Below are 26,648 nucleotides of genomic sequence, written 5' to 3'. Positions count from 1 at the left end.
ATGACCACTCTCCTCTTCATTCTCACGCCATCCATGGTCCTTACTTTTTAAGCGGAGAGACAGTACATCATGGCAATCCTATGGCTGTAGTGCATCATGGGAGATGGAATACAGTTGCAGGAATCCAACCCAGAGAGGAGAATGAGAACAACAGGCACCTGAATGACAATTTCCAGAAGGCACAAGGGAGGAATTTCAGAATCTAAATATTATGGGGTGTAATTTCACTGGAAATTCTATGAAAAAAATTTTTCATTTTAGAAAAAACATATCCATGGAGAAAAACCCCATTTTTGACCAGCTCTAGTGTGAATCAAGATTCATTTAACTATGCACCAGTAAGAGGATACTCTCACATTGACGTGTGTGTGCGTTTGTATGTGTGTGAAGAGGAGGAGGAATACGCACAGGAGTCTGTTTGGCAACAAACACTGGGGGCAAACTGTGCTATTCTTTTTATTTTTGTTGTTTCCCATCACTGTGACACATGCACAGATAGGCAACTCCTGTCTTTATCTCTGTGGCTATGGGGAGCCAGATGGCAGTGGAGCAGGTTTTGCTGTCCAAGATGATGGAGAGGCAGAATTTGGCCATGCCTGGGACAACCAGGGAATTAGCACACCCTGCAAAGCATGGAACTGGACTTCCATGCAAGCTTCTTGTGAGGCAACATGCAGGGAAACTTGGAGCTGGGTTGGAATGGCTGGGGAAGGTGCAGAGGGTCCACCACTGCATGGATTCTCTGGTTCCCCATGTGCAATGGGGATGTAAAGGCTACTCTACTCCAGTGTAATTGCCATATTCTGTGGAACATTTCCACAACTCTCCCTGGCTTTGCTTTATTCCGTGCTTTCCTCCTTCAGGTCTACCCAGATCCCATAAAACTTGGGTTACCAGGGGTAGGATGTGGCCATTGTCCAGGCTGTTGTTTCTGTAACTTTGCTGCATTGCCACCATGTGTTTGAAAATAAAGAAGAACACAAGTATAGCGGAGCTCTTAAACAGTTCACATCCTGGGTAGAAGCCAGTGTTGATTTCTTTAACCTGAGAGTGACTCCAGACTTTCTATATAGGTCGTGTGTCTAAGTAACATCAGAGGAAATTTGTCTTTGAGAGCTCCCTCTATCACTCATCAAGGTTCTGGAGTACATTCACATCTCTCCATAAGAGCCCTGAAGAAGCTGAAAAGCCTACTTCCCATTAGCTAATCTGTGAAATTATCTGAGAGACTGACATATGGGAATACAAACATATGCATCATGTTGGTTGATCTTTGCTACCCAGCTTCCTAGCTGCAAAATATAGATCAGAGACAGCAAAGTTAGACGTGAATATTTTCTCCCTACCTCAAGCTCAAGCTAGAATGAGTTTGCAGTGTCCTAATTTTTCTTTAGTTTGTATGTGGCGCTGTGGGGAATGAAGAGAATTATGACAAAGGAAGACTAAGTGCCAAATATTCAAAGGGTGCCCACTAATTTTGGATGCCTGGCTTGATTTTTGGAGCAGCTGAAAACCCACAATTCAAGATGATGTGAACAGGTGTTGCCAGGGCATAGCAACAGAGGATTCTGCAGTCAAATGTCAAATATATGCAAACATTTAAAGTTACAGCTTGTAGCAACATCATCCACAATATAAATATAAATCCACTAAATACCCTGCTGCGTACAGTTTCCCACACACCTTATCACAGGCATTAGAAATAATCTCCCGGAGAGTGAGGAAGGAGTTCTTATTTAGTAATTTGTCTGAGATGCTAGGGATGCAATTCCTGTAGCTGCTTCTCCCAAAACGGCACCATTCTCCCTCCTGGAGAGATCACTGCTGGCAAAGAAATGATTTTGGTAATTAATTCAAGTAAATGTAAGATAATTCGCAACTCTAAAGTTTCTGAGAGGATCAAATATGAAATGGGCTTGAGCTACAAAACTTAGAACCGGGTCAAAATTTTTCCAAAGTATCAGGACAGTTCAGAAGGGCACCTAAGACAAAGACCTTAGCTTTTCAGCTGACTGTCCTGACCTACAAGAACACCAGGGAAGGTTACTCAAAAGATACCTGATCAGACTTTGTAAGGATCTGAGGAAGAAGTGGAGTAATACCTGGTCAGATGTAGTCTCCTGCAAAGAACTCCTCTGCTGATCACAGTAAGAACAAATGATAGGAACTTTCAGAAGGCAGCATTTCAATTCAGCAGCTGCTGGCATCCAATGGAGCTTGGCCTGAGCCCTATCCTACTACTACTGCTTTCCATATGATCTTAAGAGCTAATGGAGATCCACCAGTGTCATGCTAAGGAACTAAGACTCAGGAGCGGGAATTCTGCACAGATGGTAGAGAATAATGCTTTTTAAATCTATATTTACAGTTGTTCTAGCTTTTCAAAGCGTAAACAGGTTCACTTTGGTTGGAGCTTTATACAGTTTTTCTCCTTTCTGGTCCATCACAGGCAAACTGTTAAATCGGGTGCAACAAACTGATATATTCAGTTTAAATGATAGTTTGCTGCTGCCAAAGGATGCCAAGAAAAGTCTGCTTTGGAACCTGAGATTAGGTTTCTGCAATTTAGCACTATGAAAGAGTTTCTGCACAGCAGCTGGGAAGCCCTTTTGGCCTAAACACCTTGTTATGAAGGAAGGTGAAAGGATGGAGATGTTTTTCTGAGTTTACAGCCTCAAACTAGGAAATATGGGAAAATATGCTCTTTTCATCATTAGCTAGGCTATACTCACCTAGTGCAGCAGCAAATTGCAGAATCTTTTCTGAATCAATACTATGGCCAGACCATTGCTACAGGAGTGGCAACACACTCCAGTGAATAGTATTGGTTTTGATTGACTGCTAATGCTTAGGGCTCTTGTTTTTAATCTTTGTTTAAACACGTTATATATCACAATCATGTTGGGGTAGCGTCTAGCATATTTCTAGTGACAAGGTGTAAATGGGTTCCACGCATTGTAGGTGCATGTCTTCCTGGCTAACTCTGGGAATTAGCTCTTATTCCATCTCTCAGCTGTTCGCATTGTGTTTTTCCCCCCACCTCCCTGCCCCCACTTCCATGCCTCAAGGTGCTTGCTCTTCTTAACTCAGCCCTCCAGCCAGATAATGATATAGTCCTCCTCTTCTGAGGTAACAAGGTCCCACTGGACAAGCCGTCCACTGGTGTGTCTGTTTCGTTCCAAGTCTCTAGGACCTGTGCCACTTTACCAGGAGCTGGTAGGGAAACCTGGGCCTGCTCACTACTCTGGGTTTAAGCCCAGGGACCCAATGACTAGCAATCCAGCTCTGCTCAATCTCAGACCCTGTTGCTCTTTCCCTGGGTTCTTCCCTACCCCACCTCTCCATCTCCTTGCCTGTACCTCCTTGCTTGTTTACCACCAGAGATTCCTCTGCTCCCCGTGGCTACTTCACCCTGCTTGGCCTCTTGCTAGTCCAACGCAGCTCCCCAGGGCTTCCTCTCCCCCTGGATCACCTCCTTGTCCCTGGCCAACTCCCTTTCCCTCTAGGGACTGACTGCAAACCTCTTCCCTGCTGCCTCTTCCTGACTTATAAGGCTATCCCAGCTCCTCTCCCAGCTGGCTCATCTGCCCTTAGACTTTATCAATCCCTGGTTCCCCTGCAGGTGCAACATATAAGGTTAATTGGCCCCTTCTGGCCCACACTAACCTGATTCAAGGGGCTTATGTGGGGTGGACACCTCATTATACAAGAGTAGGATTATCTGGCACTGTCCAGGAGTACAGAAGACAAGTCCTACATGACCCAAAGGAAACATAAATGGCTCTAAAATAGGTCTCTGTCCATGGCTCTGGCAAGACTTCAACTTGCAAGCCCAAAGTAGTACATTTAAAAAAAGCAGAGTCATACAATAAAGCAGCTGTTTTATAACTGTGCAAAAGGGTCATCTGGCCTATTGTGCCGTCCCCAATCACCCAGGCTGAGGTAACATGCCCTGAACCTCCCACTAGTTTAGTCCCCTCCTCCATGATTCCACATGGTTTGATACAGTGGAACTCCAGCCACAGTCTACAACTAAACCAGTGGTCAGAGAAAGAGGGATGAAAAGAACCATGATAACTGGGGCCCTGGCTTGCAATGTCACTGTAAGCAGATGACACGCAAGTCATGAGGATGGATGCTCCAATGGTTAGGGTGATAATCTGGGATTTGGGAGAGCTACATTCAATTTTGTGCTCCTAAACAGGCTTCCTATAGGACCCTGAACAACTCACTTAGGTGCTCACTTGTAAAGGTTATTTAGGCATGGCTCCATTCAATACTGCAAGACCTAAGTGACTTAGGAGCCAAAGTCTCATTGAAGGGCAATGGGACTTAGGCCTTGCAATGCTGAGTGGAGCAACACCTAAATACCTTTAAAAATCGGGGCCTTAGCTTCTCCATACCTTAATCCCTTATCTGCAAAATGGGGATAATAGCACTTCCCTACATCACAGGAGTGTCATATGGTGCTTAGAGATTGTAAGGCACGCAGAAGCTATGGTAATGAGGGTCATATAAGTATTGTACCTTTGATAGATAGATCTTAAATACAAGTACATGACAAACATACAGGTGTTGGTAGGCGTTTGGCATTTGCTGGGTATTTTGTTCTGCTTCTCTATAGTGGATGCTGTACATTAATTAATAAACTTTATTATGTCTCTTTAAGATGCACTATAAGCAAGGATAGCAGTACCACAGGTACAATTCCCTCTGACCTAATACTACGTGATTAGAGACATCCCTGTTACCTGTGACAAATGCCACACCTAGCTAACTGTTCTGTTGCCTCCAATGCATTGCCTAATTCTTGTGCATTTATTTGAGCAGCCTTTTGTTCTGCCTGGCTATGAATAACATTCTGTTCAGGCCTTGTGCCCATCTGACTCACAGGACTGCTGTCCCATTTTTCTGGTGATCAGCGCCATACGTATGATTTGATTCCTATGCAAAGGTGAGCCTGGTTCTCACTTTTACCACTCTTTGCTCTGTAAATGGGTGTATGTTATGGAGGCTCTGGGAAGTCCATATGCAACATATGCCCAGTGAAAGGACATCAAATTCTGTGGCTGCATTGCTAAATACATGGTTTCTCTCTTCTACTAGTGCACTGCTGGCTACTTATCCCATGCTGTGTAGCATCACTCTTTCAAAGTCACTGTCCTTATTGTTTGCCACTCACCCTAAATTAATTGTATCAGATTTTATATCACTATTTTTTCTGTTCCACAGAGAGCTGCAAGGCCTATTTAGTTGTTAGAAATGTAGGACAACTACTCATAACAGGAAGTACCTCAGATAGTTTGTCTCCTATCTGACACCAGGTGGTACCAGTTCTTATTTACTAATAGGTGGTATGCATCATTTTAGGCTGCCCTATGGGTTGACTTTTTGGCCCCAAAAATGACAGCTGATCCCAGGGACGTGCTACTCTCTTATCTGTTCTATGCAGAGCTTGCCCAACCTATGCTGCTAGACTTTGGTACTGGCACTATCTTCATGGGGGGCAGTGAGAAGGGGTTCCTGAGTCAGACTCATCATGGCCAGGAGTTCAACTTCACCTGCAAAACAGATAGCAGAACCTCTTATGACCTGCCATTCTCATTCTGGACTGGATCCTTTATTCCAGCTAGATGGCACCCCAGCCTACCACCTGGGTTTTTAAAAAAATGGCAACAGCACCACCAGTTGAATGAGGCACAAGTAGTTCTGCAGAGCTCTGCATGTGTCCTTTCGCACCCACCTGCTAAGACTCCATCTGCACTGACACCCATAACTGAGCATTTAAAAAAAAAAATCTGCCAATGTTGCAAGTTTTCCATCTGAAAATGGAAGGTTCCATCATGCACCCATGCTTGCAGACCTGCAGATGCCCACCTGAAAATATAGCCCCAAATCTCTAGGCCCTGCAAGCCATTAGGATCCCTTAAACATAGAGGGCCTGCAAATGAGAACATTTTAAACAGTAAACAAACATGGTAATATTTTCTTCTAATCAAAATAATGTTGTTCTAAAGCAAATTAATTTCCATGGTTAATTGTATGGTTTGTATGTAAAGACCACATGACGGGGACTGCAAGGGAGAAGTCTCACTGAAAGCTTACATTTGCCCTTTATCACACTGTTTTGCTTAACATTCTATAAATAGATTGTGTGCAGTGTTTTTCCTTTTAGCCTCATAACTATTAACTGGTTTCTGATTGGCTTTTGGGAATCTGAAGAAAATCTCCAGAGAATGTTGTAAGCATATTTGATAGAAGTTCACAAGTGGATTAATTTCAAAATTGGGCTCATTTGGCACATTTTGAAAATATATATTAATCAGAGCTGTTTGTAATAGCTTCCTCTCCTCCTGCATTAGAAATCAGGAGTCTGAATAGCTTGGTTTCTGCAATCTGAGTTTAGTTACAGTTAGGCTGGGATCTATTTTTAGCAACAAACTGTTTCCCTGAGACAGATTCAGCTGCTCATTAACATTGGAAGTCTTCTCTCAAAAAATGTATTATAAGACTCCCTTTTAGCTCTGACAAAGCCTATCCGTTAAAACACAAAACTGTGTTCTACAGAGAGAAATATTTCACTATTCATCTTGTTATTTCTTGGCTGTAATAAATGCACCACAAATAAGCTGTTTCTTTTCCCTTAACTGTCTTAGTTATTATCACCATAAACTATCACCTTAAAGAGATAGGAGAGCCTGTTAGTGTTCATGGATTTAGAGATTAAAGGAGAGAGGCAGAAATGAATGGATTTTCTGAGTTGAGTTACAGTAAAATATAGGGTATATGGAAATTTTAAAGGGATTGTTTTAACACTATTTGTCTCTTCTCAATACCTAAGCTGAGAGAATCCTCAGCAATGACCCCTTTTGATGAGGTAGGTTACTAGAGTGCTGGTGTCCAAACTGGGGTCATCTGCTGGGGGGTTCGTCAAACAAACAGTGGGTGGTCTGATGGTCAAGGCACAAGACTCTAGCAGGTAGACTTGAACTCTGAGCTCTACCACAGACTTCCAGTGTGGCTGTGTGAAAGTCTCTTGTCCTCTGTGCCTGTGTTTCCTCATTTCTAAAATGGGGCTACTACCTCTCACAGGAGTGTTGTGGGGCGTAAGAGGCTCCTATAATATTTTTAACCCTCATTTTTCAGAGAAATAAAGTTTATGGTAAAAGACAAATCCTTCCCCCTTTTCCATTGCCACAAAGGGCCTTGACCCAGTGGACCTGGTGCAGTTACAAATGCAGAAGAGGGGTGAGGATTTCAGAACCCTGCACTGGGGGAATGCTGTTCCTCTCCCTCATTCTCATCCCAAAAGCAAGTCAGAGAGGAGCTGTGAGCAAGGATGGTTGCAGTTCCTGTGTTGTGACAGCACTGCCAGGAGAAGAGCAGAGGTAGCCCCAGCAAGTCCTACGGTCTCTGCACAGGTAGCAGGAGGGAGATCTGTGGCAAAACAGCTTCACTAGCTACTGGCTGCCATCCCCCCTTTCCTCATCTCACTTGCTTCTGCCCCCTTCCATTATCCGGTCCATGGTTTCTGACAGCGTAGCCTTCCATTTACATTAGGCAATCACAATGCTTCCCCTTCCCTCCCCGCCCTTTCCCTGCTTAGTAGATACCTTGGAATGGAAGAACAGGGGCTCTTCCCTCCCAGTTTATCCCTGATTTTCTGCAGACTGTTGATATTGTTTGCCACAGCAGCTGCCTGTTCTCCAGAGGCAGATGCTGCTGTTCCTACTTCCCAGCTGATCAGAACTAGGCAAGCTGCAAAAGGGAAGGAAAAAAAGGAGTTTTTTGTTTGTTTGTTTTTTTCTTGGGGATGGAGAGAGATACAAATCCAAATGATAGTTATAAAGAAAAAAAGAGGATGTATGTATTTTTCACTCAGTTCCTCCCCACCATAACATTTTAAAGATTGCTGAGAAGCAGTCCCTATAGATCAAAGCAGAAGAGCATGGCAAGGTTGGCATTGCTGCTTGTGCTCTACCTGCTCTCCAGGTTAACAGAAGATTTCAGAATTCAACCACTTTCAGAAGCACCAAAATCACTAGCCAGGCCAACTATGGATACTTCCATGCAAAGGAGGCTGTTCATTTAGTGTTATTATTTCTATTTATAAATATTTACGTGGTACTTGTATATTAGTGTCATCTCAATGCACAAGTCTCTAATTGCATTATACATTTACACAAAATACAGAACAAAAATATTACATTTACAAAACTCTAACCATTAAGAAGAATAGAAGAGACTGGTAAGGTAATTAACCCAAATATTCTATTATTACTGACCACTTTGTGCTCTACTGGCTAGAAACCTTCTCATCTCTTTCAAAAGAGCTAACATCCAAAATTATAAAATGCCAGAGTATTGATAATGATATTTGATAAGGATTTTTTAAATCCCTCAGCTATTGTGATGTAAACAGAAACACTAATGATACATAATACTAATAAATTTGTTTTGATCTATTTCTACCTTAAGTTTCAAGCAGTAAAACCTTCTGAAAGATAGCGTTAGCTGCTCTAAAATATTTTTTAGAAAGTTACTTTTAGCCTCTTTGAATTCCCAGACCATTGAATAAATTTGAACCTTATGAACCTTTACCCTGAGAGCAAGCAGTGTAATTTTGGTTATGCTCAACAGCTGCTTTCCTGCCTATTACAAGAATGAAATCCCACTTTAATTGAAAATACGAATGCGACCTTAACTGCTCATTATGATGTCACCAGAAATATAGTATATGTACGAATTGCGCACGCACACACAAACACAATTTCATAACATTACATATATGTGCGCCTATGTTTGACTTAGAAAACAATGCCAAGTGAAAAAATACTACTCCTTAATATAAAGGACCCTTCATGCTCACATTCATTGAAATCACACAGTTGGTTCTAAATTCTTAAACTACTGTCTGTAATTTCTGACCTCTTGATGCTAAGCAGTTTAAAAACTATTTCTCTGAGCCACTGAACTGGCATAAGCAAAGGGTCTTCGGAGTGATGGCTCTGAGCATTAAATGGAGATCATTTCATTTCATTTCAAACTTCAGTCGACTTGCAGGGCGGCAGCAGTCTTCCCTTGGAATTTGCCTTGCTTTTGTTGATTTTGTTTCAATGGTAATATTATTTTAACATGGATTTGAGTGTTTAGTTTCATGACAACGATATCTATAGTACTGCACCACAAACGGCACAACATTCCTTGAATATTTTATTGAATGCATCAGCTCAATTTGGAACAAAAGCAGTTGTTTTGGATGCATCACTGCAGACTATCCTCTGATCCAAGTTGTCTGCTTCTTATTGCCATTCCTAAACAGAACGGGCTGGGCTTTTCTTTTGTTGTTTTCCTTCTATCAGAGTTGGCATCAGAAAGCCCCATACTTATCTGACACAAACCAGCAAATTATACCCTGTGGGCCAAATTCTGCCCCATTACACCGTCATATCCATCCCCCAGTCAGGAGAACTAAGTGTATATATTATATATATTTATTTATCCTTAATCAAATATTCAGCTCCTGCATTTACATAGTGTCTTTCAAACCAAAGGATTCCAAAACACAACAGAAACGTAATCTGATATACAAACTATATATAGGGTTGACTTCACCAACCACTGAATCTGATTGCATGCAGTTACAACTCTGGTGTTGTCAGGATACTGGTGAATGCTAATTAGGGACACACATATGTGCAGATTGTGTGTACAGATTTTGTGTTGCAGTGTTTTTAAAACTCCAGGCTGGATATTCCATATACGTTAGATGGTCACAACCCTTACTCTTCAGTGCAGGGCATGATGTCCCCCACACACGCTTCCACTCTCTCCTGCTCAAATTGTGACTCTGGCTTTACTGGGCAGGGGAAGGGCTACTCTGCAGATACAACTGCCCACTGTAAGCAAATGGGCTGAGTGGAGTCAGAGGGCAAGGGAGGAATGGCAGTAGCCCTAGCTCCATCCTCCGTACTCACTGGTCCGAGTAGCTGCATGGGCACACAGAGGGGAGAATAAACTATTTCACAAAAAAGGGTGGAACAACTTACTCCTTCCCCAAAGCAAGCGGGAAGCAGAGGAGGAATGGTGAAATGGTGACTGAATCACAGTCCTCTGTAGGGTGACCAGATGTCCCGAATTTATAGGGACAGTCCTGATATTTGGGGCTTTTTCTTATATAGGCTCCTATTAACCCCCACCCCCTGTCCCAATTTTTCACACTTGCTGTCTGGTCAGCCTAGTCCTCTGGTGTCCTCCTGTGTCTTTGGTGCATTGTTAACTTCAGTTATCCATATCTGACTTCATTCTTCTTGAGTTAGCCGTGCTCAATGGAAAGCAGCCATGCTGAAGAACAACATTAGAGATGCACAGAGTGAATGGAGTACTACACAGAGTGGTTGTGCTAGCAGCTGAGGAGCTGTGCTAACTGGAGCAGTAGCCTGTGCCCCCTGGTGAGCCAGCCAACTCGAGTTAAAAGCACCCACCCCCTTGAATTTAAAGGGGTTTTTGTGTCGCCATGACTCAAGTTACAGACAATCCTCAAGTTATAACTCAAAGTTAACTCTGCAGTGAAAACCAAGTCCAAAGAAAAATTAAGAAGCAACATACAATCAGGTGCCTTTTCTAGCCTACTGTAAAATAGAACAAAACGATCCGATTGTGAAGAATAACAGACAAAGAGATCCCTCATCTCTTTCTGGTCCAGCACACTCCCCAAAACCTCCATCTCTATCACTTCCACCTCCCTCATAGACCGTTGAGGTAACAACTGAGAGCCTCGGAGCCAGCACAACCCATTTACTCCTTTCCATGAAGAACCAACATCTGCTGACTGGATGAGGGGTTTCAGGCAAACCTTGCTAGACTGTTACACAGTATGGTAACTTGGGGGGGGGGGGGGGGGGGAGAGAGGTTGTTTTGTTTTTTGAAGATGACAAATGCACTGCGCTGATATAAGTGGAGACAAGGTCTTGCAACCAACCAAAAGATTTAACATTTAAGTGCTTTAACAAAGCATGGTTTTTGGCTGTTCTGTATTTCACTTAACTTCACAGCCATGTGATTCTAAAAGTTTTAATGGAAAAAAAAATCCTTCAATCCTTTGGGAAAAGTCACAGTTTATCTCTAGAAAGCATGAAGCCACATATCTGAAAATAGGCCAAAATTGACAACTGCCCACCACATTTTATTGAAGCCTGCCCCTCTCTCCCCCGGGCCCCACCTTCCCTTAAACTGTTTCTTTTCATTCCCAGGCCAGACTTGAGCTTGGAAGTCACTAAATGAATTCCACAAGTACTACAGTTTGTACTTTCACAGACTGCTTAAAAGCTGAAGTATCAGATTTCACAGCACCATGAAGAGGCTGGAACAACTTCAAAGCACTTCTGAAACATCTATTACTTTATTATGGAGAGACAATAGTCTCTCCACAGTTCAGGTTGAAAGAATCCTTCCATTTGCAGGCTGATTTAGACATATTCTGCCTTAACTTCATCAAAATGAAACCAAGCCATCTGAAATTTCACAGACAAGTGCTTACGCCAAGGCAGAATTTATCTGGAAAGCTTGAAGCAAGTGTTTGGGAGATATCAACGTTTTTAAAAAGATGTGATCTTTAGCATGCCATAACTCAAAAACAGCTTGGAATATGAATTCCAAGTTTGATTTAAGATGTTGGTCCTGGCAAGGAGTGGGTGCTTTTGACTAGTTTGGGGAGAGGTTATTATTTAGGTATTAGAAGTGATTTCCCATTACATTATTAACTCCATATAGTTTTTAACTCTGCTTTGTCACCCATACCTAATGTAAAATTTATTAAATCTGATTTCATAAAGTCTGCATAACTTGAATTAACAGATTTTTTAAAAAAGATGCAATTTCCCCTCATAGCTACCACTGACATCAGCCACCACTGAAATAGTCAATCATAATTTGTATCTCTATACGCAACATTGGCATTAGCAATCTCTATATGTATGATAATATAAAGCAGGCAGGCCTCTATATACTGTACTTTTCCTTGATTGCTTCACAAGTCCTACAGGCTACAATCTCAAAATTTGCTGCTGTGAACCTCATCTCCTTTAAGAGCAAGGTGCACCATAAAAACCACATTTACTAGGAATAGCAAACAGAAAGGAGAAATTGGCATCAAAACCAAATGTAAGTAAATTAAGATCAGCAAAACTGACTAACCAAATATTGAACTGACAAAGCACCAGGTCAGTGTAATTACAACTGAACTCTGTAATAGAGCTCTTACTACTTTAAATATAACTGAGGGATATAGGGCATTTCCCATGTTTTTATGTCCTATAGGTATTGCATGACAAGCTCAGAAATAGCAATATTCAGACTAGTGAGAACAGAGCTATTGAAAGAATATTCAAGGTTTGTTAAAGTGACAGGAACTATAGCAAGAAAGGAAAAAAACAAGAAGCACGGGTGCTTGGAAAAACAGAGCGGCAGGACAGATTCCGACAAAGGATGAAATGAAACCCTGGGTGCATTCTTAAGGAGAATGGAGTATGGATTTGGGAGATCCTGGATGCAAGAGTTTATGTGAAAGAAAGGGGGAAAGACTTCTCTCAGTGAAAGAAAATGATGAAGCCTAACTTTGAGTTAGAGATTATCTCCCTATTAGGGGCTAGACTCCATAGGAATAATTCATGTAGGGGAGAGAAGACTCAGTTCCAACTTCATTAGGGAATGGGACATGATTCCTCTTGTCCCAATACTGAAGGTGAAATCCTGGCCCCACTGAAGTAAATGACAAAACTCCTATTGATTTCAGCAAGGCCAGAATATCACCCTGAGCATTTAAGTTGCTTATCCTGTGGATTCCACCCCTTGCATCTATTCCATTGCCGGCTCAGTGACTCCTCTGGTCCCATGAGCAAGCCACTGTGAACAGTGTCAACCAATCACCACTTCTCTCAGAGTCACTCTCTAAAAGGGGGTTCCACTCAATGAAGCAATTGATTGTATTAATGTGCCCTGGTTTCCTCTATGTAGGGTGACCATATGTCCGTATTTTGGCTGGGACAGTCCCTTTTTTAAGCCCTGTTAAGCCATTCTGACTTTTTTGGTAAAACTGGGCATTTGTCTTGTTTGCTCTTGCCAACTGATCATCAGTTGGCAAGAGCAAATGGGACAAATGCAGTTTTGCCAAAAAAAAAAAAAAAAAGTGGGATGTGACCCACTTTTGTCACTAGACCACTAGAGGGGCGCGGAGGAACGTGTGGGGGGGATGGGGCTTGGAGCAGAGATCAACAGCAATGACAGCCTTATGCGGGAGGGGCTTGGGAGAGCAGCTGGGGCTGGGTCAACCCTGCGCAGGTGGGAGTCAGGGGGTCCTGGGCCAGTCCTGCATGCAGAAAGTAGAGGGGGGGCCTTGGGATGGCCCCACATGGGTGGGCAGGAAGCAAGGAGCCTCAAACTGGTCCTGCGCGTGGGCACGCTGCAGGGGGGCTCGGGCTGGCCCACAGCAATATCCTGTTTTCCCTTTGGGAAAATATGGTCACCCTACCTCTATGGATTCGAGAGGGGGAGGATGTGGAGGAGTCCAGCCTGCTCTCCTGTCTCAAACCCTGCAACTTCCTGAAGTCAGAAACCCAGTAGTTAGCTACAGAGAGGTTCATGTTAAGTCCTGGGGAAGTGGGACAAGTGCCACATTAGAGCAATGACCCCCTTTCATGGGCACAGGCAATGGTCCACTCACAGATGGGCGCAGGGGACCCATAGTTCTTTAGCTGCCGTTAAACTTTGGGAAGGCTCACTCTCAAGGTTGCTAGACCCCAAATTAGCCTACCTACTACCTTTCCTCCTCCCCCAACAGCCTCTTCATGTAATATTCTGTGTATGTGGGTTTTCTTTCTCATACTTTAAATGCTTTAATGTTTCTTAAAAATAAAATCCCAAAACACCACAATGCCAACAGGCAGCTCAAATCTTACTATACATGCTACAATAACTAGCATGTATGATGGAGGGAGAGTCTTCTGCCAGGAAATAGATTTCAATTTGAAGTCTCTAAGGAGTTATTATAAATAGCAATGAGGAAAAAATATTTTGTAAATTACAAGAATCATCTTGAGATAATGCTTTAAAAATAGTCTAGAAATGGTGGGACTATGATAAATCATTGGTGGGTAACAGGGATTAGCAAACCCAGAGATGTGGAAATTCAGCTGTAGCCCATAACACTGACCCAAAGTTTGAATTTGCAAAACAAAGTCTGCTTTCTGTTGCTCCAGGAATGGGATCTCTGAGTCTGTGTCTTCTTGAGCAGCCTCCTCTCCCTGGAGCCAGCCCTATCCTATCGGAGACAGACTTCAAGGCTGAGGCAAATTTCCAATTATCGTGTTTGGTTTGGCAAACTTAAGTGTGGTTAGCTTGGCAGGTTGGTATTTCAATACATACCATTTATTTAATCCTAGTACATTCCAAATTATTTTGATGAAGGACAGAATGTGTCACTGAAGGAAAAGCCAAAGCCGATATGTCACCCAGAGGAGCACATAAAGCTAGGCACTGAAGGACTTGCTGTGCCAGGGTGTCAAAATTTGGGCTGCCAATCTGCTACAGATCCTAAAGGAGAAACAAATAGAACCTAGAAAGAATGCAACAGTTCCAATAGGAATTATTATACAAGGCACAAAGAGTAATAATTGGCCTAGAAGTGATCACCACTCGGGAACAGAAGCTTAAAGTACCATTTGTCCCCCATCCTGATCAAAGTACTATTTCTCCTGATTTTTCACAGGGCTGAAGGAGCCCAAGTCCCAGTTGTGCAGAGCTTGTGCTCCTTCAGCCTTGCACTGCAGAGCTCGGACTCTTCCAAGAAGCCCTATAGTACAAGGTAGGCCTAGTGCACATTCTATTTTTAATCTTATACACACAACTGTCCCTCCCCCATCTATCCCCCAGAAAAAAGAAGTGTCCTGATTTGACACACTTACTATCTGGTCACCCTAATCAGAATGTTCTGCTACAAAACTACTGAAACCTGATGCACATCTGTGTAAACTTCATTATAATCCGTTTCGTTATGCTTGGTATTATGAATATGTGATAAAAATTAAAAATAAATGCCTGCAGTTAAATGTAAACGCTTGATTTATTAATTCAGAATTTCTGTGCAAGTCTTTTGTGCCGTAAATGTATTTGAAATACAGTATTAAGGATTTTTCCCAGAAATACTTCAAATGTGGTACAAACAGGTAGGCAGATTTATCTGCACGTTTGTCTTCTTCAGAATTAGATCTCCCTCATTTCAAACACCTATGCCAGGGGATTATCTACTTGGAAGGTTTCTATGGGGAGGGAGGCAGATTCTGATCTCACTTGAACTGGTGTAAATCCAGAATAACTCAATTTCAGCAGAGTTTATTCCAAATTTACACTGATGTAATAGAGATATGAGTCTGCCTAATCTTCATATAAATTGTTTCACCGCACAAAAGCTGTTCTGGGTGAAACTGGGTAACATACTTGAACCTCTAGTCATCCCTGTTATAGGGTTGCTGACCCATTTAAGGGTGTCTAGGTCCAAGCTTCCCTTAATTGAACAACCAGCACCTGGACCTGATAAAAGGTCATCAGGGCTCAGCTGCATGGAGGTGCTCAGAGAGATAGAGAGAGAAAATCCTAGTTATCATAGTCCCCAAAAAGGAGGGCTGTGCAACCCACGAGTGCAAAGGGAGAGCCTTTATTACAAGTTTATTTGGGGATTTAATAGTAGAATTGCAGTGGGGGAATTTTTCTGAAACCTTTTTGGACTTGGACTGCACAGCGTTCGTAAGGGGACCTGAGAGAAGGGACACAGAGCAGACAAGTGCCTGGAGCACCACATTAGATCAGCACGGGGCACTAAAGGGCAGCCACACCCACAACCATCCCTATTCACCGCTTTCTCTGCCACTTTGCCCCTATGTCCTGCACATCTCCAACATGTTCAGTAACACTGTACACAGCAGATGTCCTACTACTGTGCTATAAAAGCAAAACCATGTATTTCCCCATGCAAACAGTCCCACATCACACAATTCACTAGGATGGAAATATCTAACAGGCATATATGCTAATGTTCCTGAGATATCACCACAGCAGACAGAGTCCTTCAGGAAGGATTTGAACAAGGAAAGCATTCCAGCAGACCAACTAGGTTTTGGTATTCCAGTGCATGTGTATTACACACACACACACACACACACACACACACACCATTGAATAATACAAACATTTTATTATCAAGACTTGGCCCTACTTACTTATTTGTTGTTACCTTTTCCTCCTACCATCTCTCTCTTTGACTGTTATTTTTTCCTTTTTAAAGCTGTTGAAAACACCTAGTACATTTTGAGTGCTACCAGAAACAAATGAAATAAAAGTAATAGGTACGTATCTATGAGTGGTTAAACTACATCACAATTGGCTTAGTCTTGTCTTTCAAACAGGACATTTTCTTTCCAAAAATTGCACTTTACTAGAAAACTGAGCAGATGTGTTCCAGAAACAAATCAATTTATTTCCTAGAAGTTACAGTTTGTCATGTTTGTAGGCGGACCCTATTGTTACAGCTTTCTTTCTAGCTTTTTTCTCCATCATTTTAGCAATGCAACTGATCAACGTCAACTGACTGTTCATTGAGCACTGATTCTCCAATGCTTTTGACATAGCCCCCTCAAAATATATTATTTGATGTGATAGATTACAGCAGCAAAACTATAGACCACAGAGTCCCAAAATTATTTGAAAGATATTTGCGTAATAGGTGCCAAGATGCCAAAATTTCAAATTTTATGCTGTTTACAACAAAGCTGTTTGGTACCTTGGTAGTTCACATGGATCTATACTGGTGTTTATATGTAAAATCTTCATAGCTCTTTGTACAAGGCATGGTTCAGTATGTGCATTAAGATTACCACATGCCGACCACAGAAATGGTCACTGGGAATAGTTCACAATGTTTTACAAGAATGCTTTGATGATATCAAGAGCAGTGCTACTGGCCAGTAGCAAAACTGTAATTATGTTAGCTGGATCTGAAAGTAAGGATTGAGTTGCCAGAATTCCTCTCATCTTACTCCCAATCCAGAACTTTCCCAAAAGTACACAGTACTTAAGTACATAAAGTTCAATTTCAATGCAAATGAAAGTATGCAGCTGGAAATCCTTTTGTTTGTTTGTTTGTGTTGTTTTAAATTAAGGTCACATCATTTCAATTACAAAGGTAGGATTTTCTGTGCAGGTGCAGAGTCATTTTGGGCTTTTGCAGCAGAAACTTTACAGAAATGAAGAAATCATTGAGAACATTTACAAAAAGGTGTAATTATATTGAAAACCCATGCAGTCTTGAATCAGATTCATGGTTGGCTTCATTAGGGCCTATACTGTTCTTTGAAAGCCATAAGAATGTTGTCATTTACTTGAATGAGCACAGAACCTGGCCCTAAAGGCTGTCTAGATTGTATAAACATGGTGCCTGACCACCTCATAACAATGCATGTCCAGTTAGCAGTTCAGTTACTTAATGGGTAGAGTCATCATTTCATCTGCCTACCATTTTTTAAACTGTCTGAACTCTAAAATCTTTTCTGAAACCCCTCTTCTGGCCTTCAAATAGCCCCCAACCTCTTCAATTTCATCATCAGATGCAAGGTCCCTACAGACCAGGACCCACCAACTCAAAGTGGCACCAGACCCTGCCAAAACAACAGATGCAAAAACTGCGGAAATGATCAGCACCCCCTGCCTCCCTCACTCCCCACCCCCACACCTTTCAAGATCCATGGGTCCTACACATGCATATGACAACATGTGGTGTACTTCATCCAACGCACTAAACGCTCCACTAGCAACTATGTGGGTGAAACCAGACAACCACTATTCTCTCAAATGAATTCAATCAGGAAAATGAGAAAAGACAAAAACACCCCATATCACCTGTGCGTGAACATTTTTCCCAACATGATCACTCAATATCTGATCTACCAGTACTCACCCTCAAAGGAAACCTGCACAACACTTTCAAAAGACGAACCTGGAAGCTTAAATTCATAACTTTGCTAGATACTAAAATCATAGACTGAACAGACACACTGGATTTCTGGCTTATTACAACAATCTATAACCAACTAACAACCCTCCCCAGTTGCTTTCCCCCCCTTCCTTTCCTCCCTACAATTGGAGGGGTGTTAATGGGCCACTTCAGCTTTAATGTGTGTTAACTACTTATGCTAAACAATTTGTTCCATTTTGTATTTAGCTGTGACACTCTAAGACCCTGTCTCACTACAGCAGTGGCTCTTAAACTTTCCAGACTACTGTGCGCCTTACAGGAGTCTGATGTGTCTTGCATACCCCCCAAGTTACACCTCACTTACAAAATCAGACATAAAAATACAAAAGTGTCACAGCACGATTACTGAAAAATGCTTATTCTCATTTTTACCACAATTATAAAAAATCAACTGGAATATAAATATTGCACTTACATTTCAGTATATAGAGCAGTATAAGCAAGTCATTGTCTGCATGAAATTGTAGTTTTTACTGACTTCGCCAATGCTTTTTATGTAGCTTGTTTTAAAACTAGGCAACTATCCAGATGAGCTGATGTACCCCCTGAAAGACTTCTGCGTACCCCCAGTGATACACATAGCCGTGGTTGAGAACCATTGCACTACAGGTTACTTCAATATAACACTCAGGGCTGTGACTTATGCACTCCCTTAAGCAACGTAAATTATACTGACCTATGCGCCGGTGTAGGCAGTGCTATGTCGGCAGGAGAGCTTCCCCATCGACATAGTCACCGCTTCTCGCAGAGGCAGGAGTTATTAAACCTATAGGAGAGCTCTCTCCCATCAGCTTAGAGCATCTCCACCACAAGCGCTGCAGCTGCATTGCTGTACGTGCTGTAATGTAGACGTAGTCTGAGTAAGTTTCCCAGACCTGAAGAAGCGCTCTGCATAAGCTCAAAAGCTTGTCTCTCTCACCAACAGATATTGGTCCAATAAAAGATATTACCCCTCCTGCTGTGTCTCTGACTCTAAAATGGCACACTGATTTCAGTTATGACTATTTTATTTAAAACCTTAAGGGCCATGAGACTTCATGTACCTGCTCCTTTAGCCCATTGTGTTTCCAGATTTGCACATAACCCATCATTTAAGGCTCTCGTCATTGCATCTGAAGTAGTCAGCCTCATTTTGAACATCCCCATTTAAAAAAAACCTAACCATCTTAAAGCTTTATGTTTCTGCTGTTAAAAGTATTTTCAAAATGTATCCGCAGCCCCTCCCTTTCAATTCCTTTTTTAAATTAGACCCACTCATTAGTATTTTAAGACGACGTGACATATGCTACTGTATTTGGTTTCTTTCTGTTGTACATTGTCCAGATTGCTTTGGTGGTGGCAGAGGTGTAAGAATAAATTATTAAAATTCTGATCATATGGAAATACTGAATTTTGCTGCACCAAAATCATACTTCATATTTTTAACTCTCCTGACCTTTCATTTTTCTGCAGAAGTATTAATAGATGTTCAAATCTATTTCTCAAAGCATGGCCTTAAAGATTTCCAACAATTTTGTTTTTGAGCATTTGCCAGTTTAATACATAAGGATGCGCAGAGCCATTTGACTTAGGAGACATAATGTAGCTGAGGAAGCTGACAGTTCCTCACTTATTCCCATCATATCTATCAGATAGGTACAGTAAGAGTTACATTACAGAGCTATATTCAGGTGTATAGATAAAGGAAAGACAGAAACCTTCTCCTTAGATATAATGGGAAAGAAACCAAAGGGTGTAGTTTATCTACTACATTAAGCCAATTCTTGCTGCTTGGGTAAATTTTGGTTTTGAGAAAGAGCTGTGAGGAAATAGTGCAAGCCTTTCAACCAAAGATGATAAAGAAAATATTAGAGCATGTAAGGCTTTTAATTTAATCTTTTAATTGAGTCCCAATTCTTGTATCCTTCTCATTATAGCACAGCCAATGAAACACTTTTTTGGGTTTTTTTTTGTTTTTTTTAAGGTATCACTATTTCATTAAAGTTAGGCATGGTTTAACTCCTGTATTTAGGAACTGATCATAGATTTAAAAAAAAAAAATCTATATGGTCACTGCATTTTCCTAATGGAGCATCTCAGCATCCTAATCAATCACTCCAGATGGGGCTGTAATAACTGCCACTTTCTTGACAAGACCCCCTTAGCAATGTCTACCCAAAATCAGATGTGAACACAGTAAAGTCCACCTAATCAACTATCTGTTACAACGTGAGTAACCAGAGATACTTCATTGACAATAAGGTTTTTTAAATGACTATCCACATGAACAGAAAGAAACTTATTAAGTGGCTAAAAAGCCAAACAACGAATGCTGAAACATGCTGATCATGGCACTTCTTAAAAGATTTAGTCTATTCAGCATCAGCCTATATTAATGTCAAATGTGAGAAACATCTTGCTTAAACAACACTTAAGACAATGGATTAACACCACAGCTGTTATCATGAGGTTATTTACTTAACACGGATTTGTGACTATTTTACACAAAATAGGGGGGGTTTACTAAGAAACAACTACATGGCCCTATAAGCTAGCAAGCTGTTTAACAAAACAGAAATTAGAGTGTCCCTACTACACAGAATTTACAACAAAGGGCTCAGTTCAGCTCCCACTAATGTCTGAGGGAAACTCCCTTTGCCTTCAGTCATGCAGCTTTTGTTCCAAAGGTCCTGGTGCTATAACAAGAGCGTTTGGGGCTTTGAAGTCAATGAGAGAGTTTTGAAGTGCTCAGCGCTTCACAGAATGGGATCATAACATACAAGACAAAACATGGGATAAAACAGTTCTAGGAGGGGGAGATGTGGAATGATCACTGGTAAGGTGCTTAACCTAAGGTTCGTGGAAGAAGTGGGTTTGTAAAGAGGGGAGGGTGCTATATTAGTTTAAGTGGAACTCGCTTTTAGTTTGGCTGCATACAAAGACAAGACATGAAGACTAAGAACAGTGCCACCTTTTCAAGGAAGTTTTGAAGATTGAAAGTTTGAAGCTCTTTAGCTGACAGAGCACGCAGCTCACTTATTCCCCTAGCTCAGGTTATTCCTAAAAAGAAGGAAAAGCAGCAAACAGAAGCCGTCATTCAGGAAAACACATAAGCATGTGCTTAAGTCTATACCTATTCAGAACTGGCTACCTTAAGCACTTGCTTAAAATCTCTGGACTTCAGTGTTGTAAAAATCAGCTCAATAGAACTTAAGCAGCCTCCTTTCCTTACAAGGATTTTGAAAAAGGAGCTTTAGAGACAGCCTGCAGAACCGGATTGAAGTGCTACAGTTCCCTGGCAGTCTCACTTCTGCTATGAAGAAACAGAAGAAGTGACGAGAAGGGTGATACCAACATTCTTGGATTAATAACCCCAAGGGCACAGGACTGAACCTTCAGGTAACTGAGGGTGCTGGCCCAGGACAAGACCACATTAAAGGGGCACAAATCATAGGAGACTAGAACAGCTGGACAACAGCACTGTTAAAGAAAATTATGGTTTTTGTTCATAGGTTTTTCTATGGCACTTATCACTGCTGTATCTGATCCCCTCACGCACCTTAATCTATCCTCATAAAACCCCCAGTGGTGTTGGAAAGTATTATTGTCTTTTCACAGTAGAGAATGAGGCAGAAAGATTCAATGAATAGACCAAGATCACAAAGATGTTTATGGTTGAGCCAGGAGCAAAATGCAGAATTCTCAAGTCCCAATTTAGTATTTTAATGTAAAATGCTCTGTATGCAGGTAGCTGTAAGAGGTATGGGAACAGAATCTATGTCCCATCTGAGGCACTTTTCTCCCTCATACTCATCTTTTACCACAGATTACAGCCATTTGGTTTGTCTACAGGGACGGAGGGGCTGGCAGTCTGAGCTACCAGAACATTCTGCATTGCTCTTTGAAGAACTGCTGATGAGCTCAACAAGGCAGCCAGGCTACTCTAACACACACATGGGAACTGAGGAGAAATTAAATTCCAGCTTACCTATTCCTGCAGGACCCCGCTATCTGGGTGGCAGAAAGGCTGGCATTAGGGGGTAGACCACTATGCTGAATTACCGAGAGAAGCCAGCGGAAGGGGGAGCGAAACGGCAGGCTGGAGGAGTCACTCAAACACTCTGAGGGAGCTGGAATGAACGCAGGAGGTCTACTGGCACAGGCAGGCTGGCAGGCTGAGCTAGACTGTTCTGCTGTGCAGCTGAGGAAAGCCAGAAGATGATGTAGTAAATGGCAGGCTGGGCTGGGCTGCACTGATCCACCCACTCTGAGGGAGCTGGAAGGAACACAAACTCAGCACAGAGTCTTTGGGCTGGCCTACAAGGAAAATAGATTCGATATTGTAAATCTAATACACCTGAAGCCCCCTACAGTTTGAGAAGAAATTTTCATATCTACAGCTCTGTGTTATGGAGAACAGTCAGCCTAACATTGGAATTCAAAAAGGGAAAGAAGGAAATCCTAGCTGCCTTGCGGTGGAGTGAGCTTCCATGTCAAACACCACATATACCAGCGGGTGCCCAGGTATAAAAAACTGTGTTGGCAAAGAAATAATTTGCTAATATGCTCACTGCCAGGAAGTCTTTTGATTTTAATAAGTTTAATATTCAATACTAAGCAAGAAACCAAGCTAGAAATGCTGAAAATCTGCAATCCATTCAAAATACATTTGATGTAATCTCCCCTGCTAACCCCATGATATATTCACTCACACATATGTTTAAAGGGCTTAATAATTAACACAAACGCTGCTGTACATGCACAAACAATGACTTGAAAATACTGGTTCATGATGGGATTAAGGTGATCTAGGGCTCTATGCACACCACACCTGAGTTCCCCATGGCCTTACCCCTGTGCCTTGGGAGCACAACCCCTCATCCTTAGGTGGCTCTGCTTACTCACAGAGGGCACCCATCACCATTCTTCTTTGGGAAAGGTGGGCCTTCTCCTTCCTTCAAGTGGGTTAGGGTCTGTCCTACATACAGTAGGTTGGACTCAGCCACCACCCACCTGAACAGAAGACTCTGCTGTGTGAGGGTCGCTGCTTGACAATAGCCCAGAAGAGCTGGAAAGCAGCCCTCACCCAAGCATCCTGTGCTGGGGCAATAGTAGCAGGACCTCTCTGAGAACAACCCATTTAAGATGGATGGGACAACTCATCTCTCTCAAATTCATTGCTTCATGCTGTCTGCAGACTCAGACAGGCATCACTGTGTCACATTCTGGTCCTGTTTTCAAGGTTTTTTCCACAACCATGAAAGCAAGAAACTTGCATTGGGTTTTTGGGCTTTTTTAAAATGAAAGCTGAAATCTTAACCCGATCCTGGAACTCCAGGAGCTGGGGCCTGTGGCAAAGGCTTATAGGTTTATGCTTCAATCTGGCCCTGTACTGATTTCAAAACGAAGAATAAGACACATTTTGTTGGCTGTCTCCATCCCCTTCTTTCCCAAAATTCTAAGAATAAGAACTCAAAACATTAAGTTGAAATGGTCAAAATTCAGTCACATATGCTAAAATGGTACAATATATTAATATTACCTTATAAATATTGTGCCTTTTTCCTTCAGTTTTACTGTTCAAATCAAAATGACAAGTGGACAAAGAGGAGAGCAGTTTTGCTGAGGAAACTTACTTAAGGGAATGCCACAAGCACAAGGTAAAGCTGGGGGAGTTAGATGTTCCCGGTACTTGACCGTTGATATTATTTCAATTATATAACATTAACTGTAAATCATTTAGAAATGTATTGGTATTGGGTCCAAAGTGTAAGTAATTTATTATTTTGAAAAGAAGGTCCTGAAAAGAATATGGCAGTAGAACCACTGATTCCTGGATGAAACACTGATATTAGGAAGGCCCCAAAAGAGGAACTTTCACACTCAGCTTTAGCATATCACATGATGTACTATGTATATTCATCTTTCATCCCTGTTTCCTTGCCTGTCTTCACATCAAAACACAGAATTTGTGATATCAGTATATAGCAATAGATTGTGATGTCACAAAACTATAGTTTTCACTCATTTTACTTTCAAGCAGAAGCTGGGTTGTAAGGGAAAACTTCCTATTCACAGCTAAGTATCTGCAAAAATAGCAAAGGCAACATAGCAAATATTTGTAATTTTTAATATAAATGCTTACTACTTTTAAGTTTTTCACCTAGCAAAAAGACAACTCTTCCCATACATCAGTTACAAATCAATTCTATGTAAATAAAATTAGATAAAAAAAATCTGTAGAAGCATGGTGCAAGAGACCAGTTGGAAATACATTTTCTGCAGGTCATGATCCTGATTAGCTCCCCTTCCTTCAATTTGGACGCAACACCCTTTAGCTTCCTACAAATAATGTACAGTAGAACCTCAGCGTTACCAGCACCAGAGTTATGAACTGACTGGTTAACCGCACACTTCATTTGGAACTGAGAGTATGCAATCAGGCAGCAGAGACCAAAAAAAAAAAAAAAAAAAAAAAGCAAATACTGTACAATAGTGTGTTAAACATAAACCACACGCACAAAAAGAAAGTTTAAAAAAAGATTTGACAAGGTAAGGAAACTGTTTCTCTGCTTGTTTAATTTAAATTAAGATGGTTAAAAGCAGCATTTTTCTTCTGCATAATAAAGTTTCAAAGCTGCATTAAGTCAATGTTAAGTTGTAAACTTTTGAAAGAACTAACACGTTTTGTTCCGAGTTGTGAACATTTCAGAGGTACAAACAACCTCCATTCCCGAGGTGTTCATAACTCTGAAGTTCTACTGTAGTTTTTTTTTATGTGACTGGTTCCATCTGTCTAATCTCTAGAGGGCATAAAGCTTTTTGCTTTCAATCTCAGAGTTCTTAATATAACATCAGAGATGACAGGTGCTGGAGTAGTCATGGTGTAAGAGGCATCTTCAGGCAGCAAGTTCTTTATGTTTGCATAGTATTATGGGAATTCCCAAGCAGCATTACCCATAGGTCATGGAAAAGTCTAATGGCTTGTGTGCTTCAAGTACCACTTTTACAACAAACAATAACATCAATTCAAACAGAGTTGAGAATGGGACAGGCTCACTTATATAAGATATTTCCTAGTCAGAACCATGAAGCAAAATGTAATTTTTTTTAAAAGGGGTCAAGTTAGGTTACTACAATCTCTCTAAAAGCAAACACACATCTGGTTGGTTACATTTATTGGATTAGTATTCTTATGGAGCCTGAAGAGTCTGATCCTGCTCCCATTGAAACCAAAGAGAGTTTTGTCATTGACATCAATAAGAGCCTATCAGGTCCATGTTTAGGAAGTAGCTAGCTGTGACATTTTTCTTTCTGAATACAGTGCAGTAGTATGTAAGGAGGCCACTTTGGGGCTCTCATACTTTTGACATGCTGAGAATGTGGCTGTATTTATCTTTGCATACACATTTTTGGAATATATGAAGCAAATATAAAATTGGAAGAGCTATTTAAATTAAAACTCAGACCAGTCTGCTAAATCAACAGGGAGTTTAAATTGTCTGAGACCCAAACTGGAATTACACATTTTGCTATGAATTGACAAAAGGAAATAGCCTTGAGGAGAACACATTGTGGCACTCCATACCACAGAGCAACACCCTAGAACCCCCATATTCATCACTGTTATATAATTATATGTTTTGTAAAAACTATGCCTTGTGAGGTATCACTTTGAAAGTCTTGATCTGTTGAACATTAATATCCTGTTGGATTGCATGAGCTACCATTGTACGTGAAGTTACGGAGTTTTGCTACTTGTGTGTTACTAAAATATGTTGTGAGGTTGGGAACACCCAGAACTAGTCTTTCAAGTACAACGATGGAGTAGCCATATGTGCTGATGGCCCATTAAAGAGAATCCACTATCCCAGGAACTGTATACAACGGAGATTTCTCAGAGAGCACATAGACAATGGAGAATGTTGACCAATGGGGGCGGACCCCAATGTCAAAAGCATAGATCTTTCTAACAAGCTAGAAGAAACTATAAAGAGGGGAAGTGACATCATGACTTGGCCTCACTCCCCACACAACTCAACACCTGGAAACACGTCTGGAGGACAAAAACTTTGAACTGAGGAGGGTAGCCCCAGGCTGGAGGAGAGTTCCAGTCTGTGTATTGACGATCTGCTTAATTCAAATCTTGTTTAGTTTGTAGAACTCAGATTGCGAATTTACTTTTATTTCTTAGGTAACAAACTATGATTTCTATGCTTACTACTTATAATCACTTAAAATCTATCTTTTGTAGTTAATAAATCTGTTTTATATTTTACCTAAAACAGTGTGGTTTGGTTGAAGTGCTTGGGAAATCTGAGCTCAGGTTACGAAGGCTCGCGTGTGACCTCTCCACACCGAGGGAGGGGCAGGCTGGGTAATACACTGGTCAGGCTTCTGACCAGGAAAAGATGGTATATTTCGGGGGTGCAAGGCTAAGAAGCTGGGGGGAATTGGCTGGAGCCTCTCTATTGTTCGTTCATGAGTGGCTGGGAGAAGCATTCATGTAACAGTTGGATTTGTCCCTGCCGCCTGTGGATGTCTGTGTAAGTTAAGTACCTGCCAGAGGTTTGTAGCTTGTCACAGC

General features: G+C 41.5%; 1 protein-coding gene across 1 annotated transcript in view; it reads right to left on the bottom strand.

The window, feature by feature from the left end:
* The window catches only part of LOC141993703 (uncharacterized), a 448,175-nt gene that overhangs the window by 359,479 nt on the left and 62,048 nt on the right, over nucleotides 1-26,648 (bottom strand). The window contains exon 2 of the mRNA XM_074963248.1: nucleotides 22,050-22,353. Coding sequence (XP_074819349.1) covers nucleotides 22,050-22,353 — 304 coding nt within the window. The remainder of the gene's footprint in view (nucleotides 1-22,049; nucleotides 22,354-26,648) is intronic.

Source organism: Natator depressus, chromosome 9 (genome assembly GCF_965152275.1).
Source record: "Natator depressus isolate rNatDep1 chromosome 9, rNatDep2.hap1, whole genome shotgun sequence".
NCBI lineage: Eukaryota > Metazoa > Chordata > Testudines > Cheloniidae > Natator > Natator depressus.
Note: the sequence above shows the minus strand (reverse complement) of the source record. Positions and strands in the feature narration are given on the sequence as shown.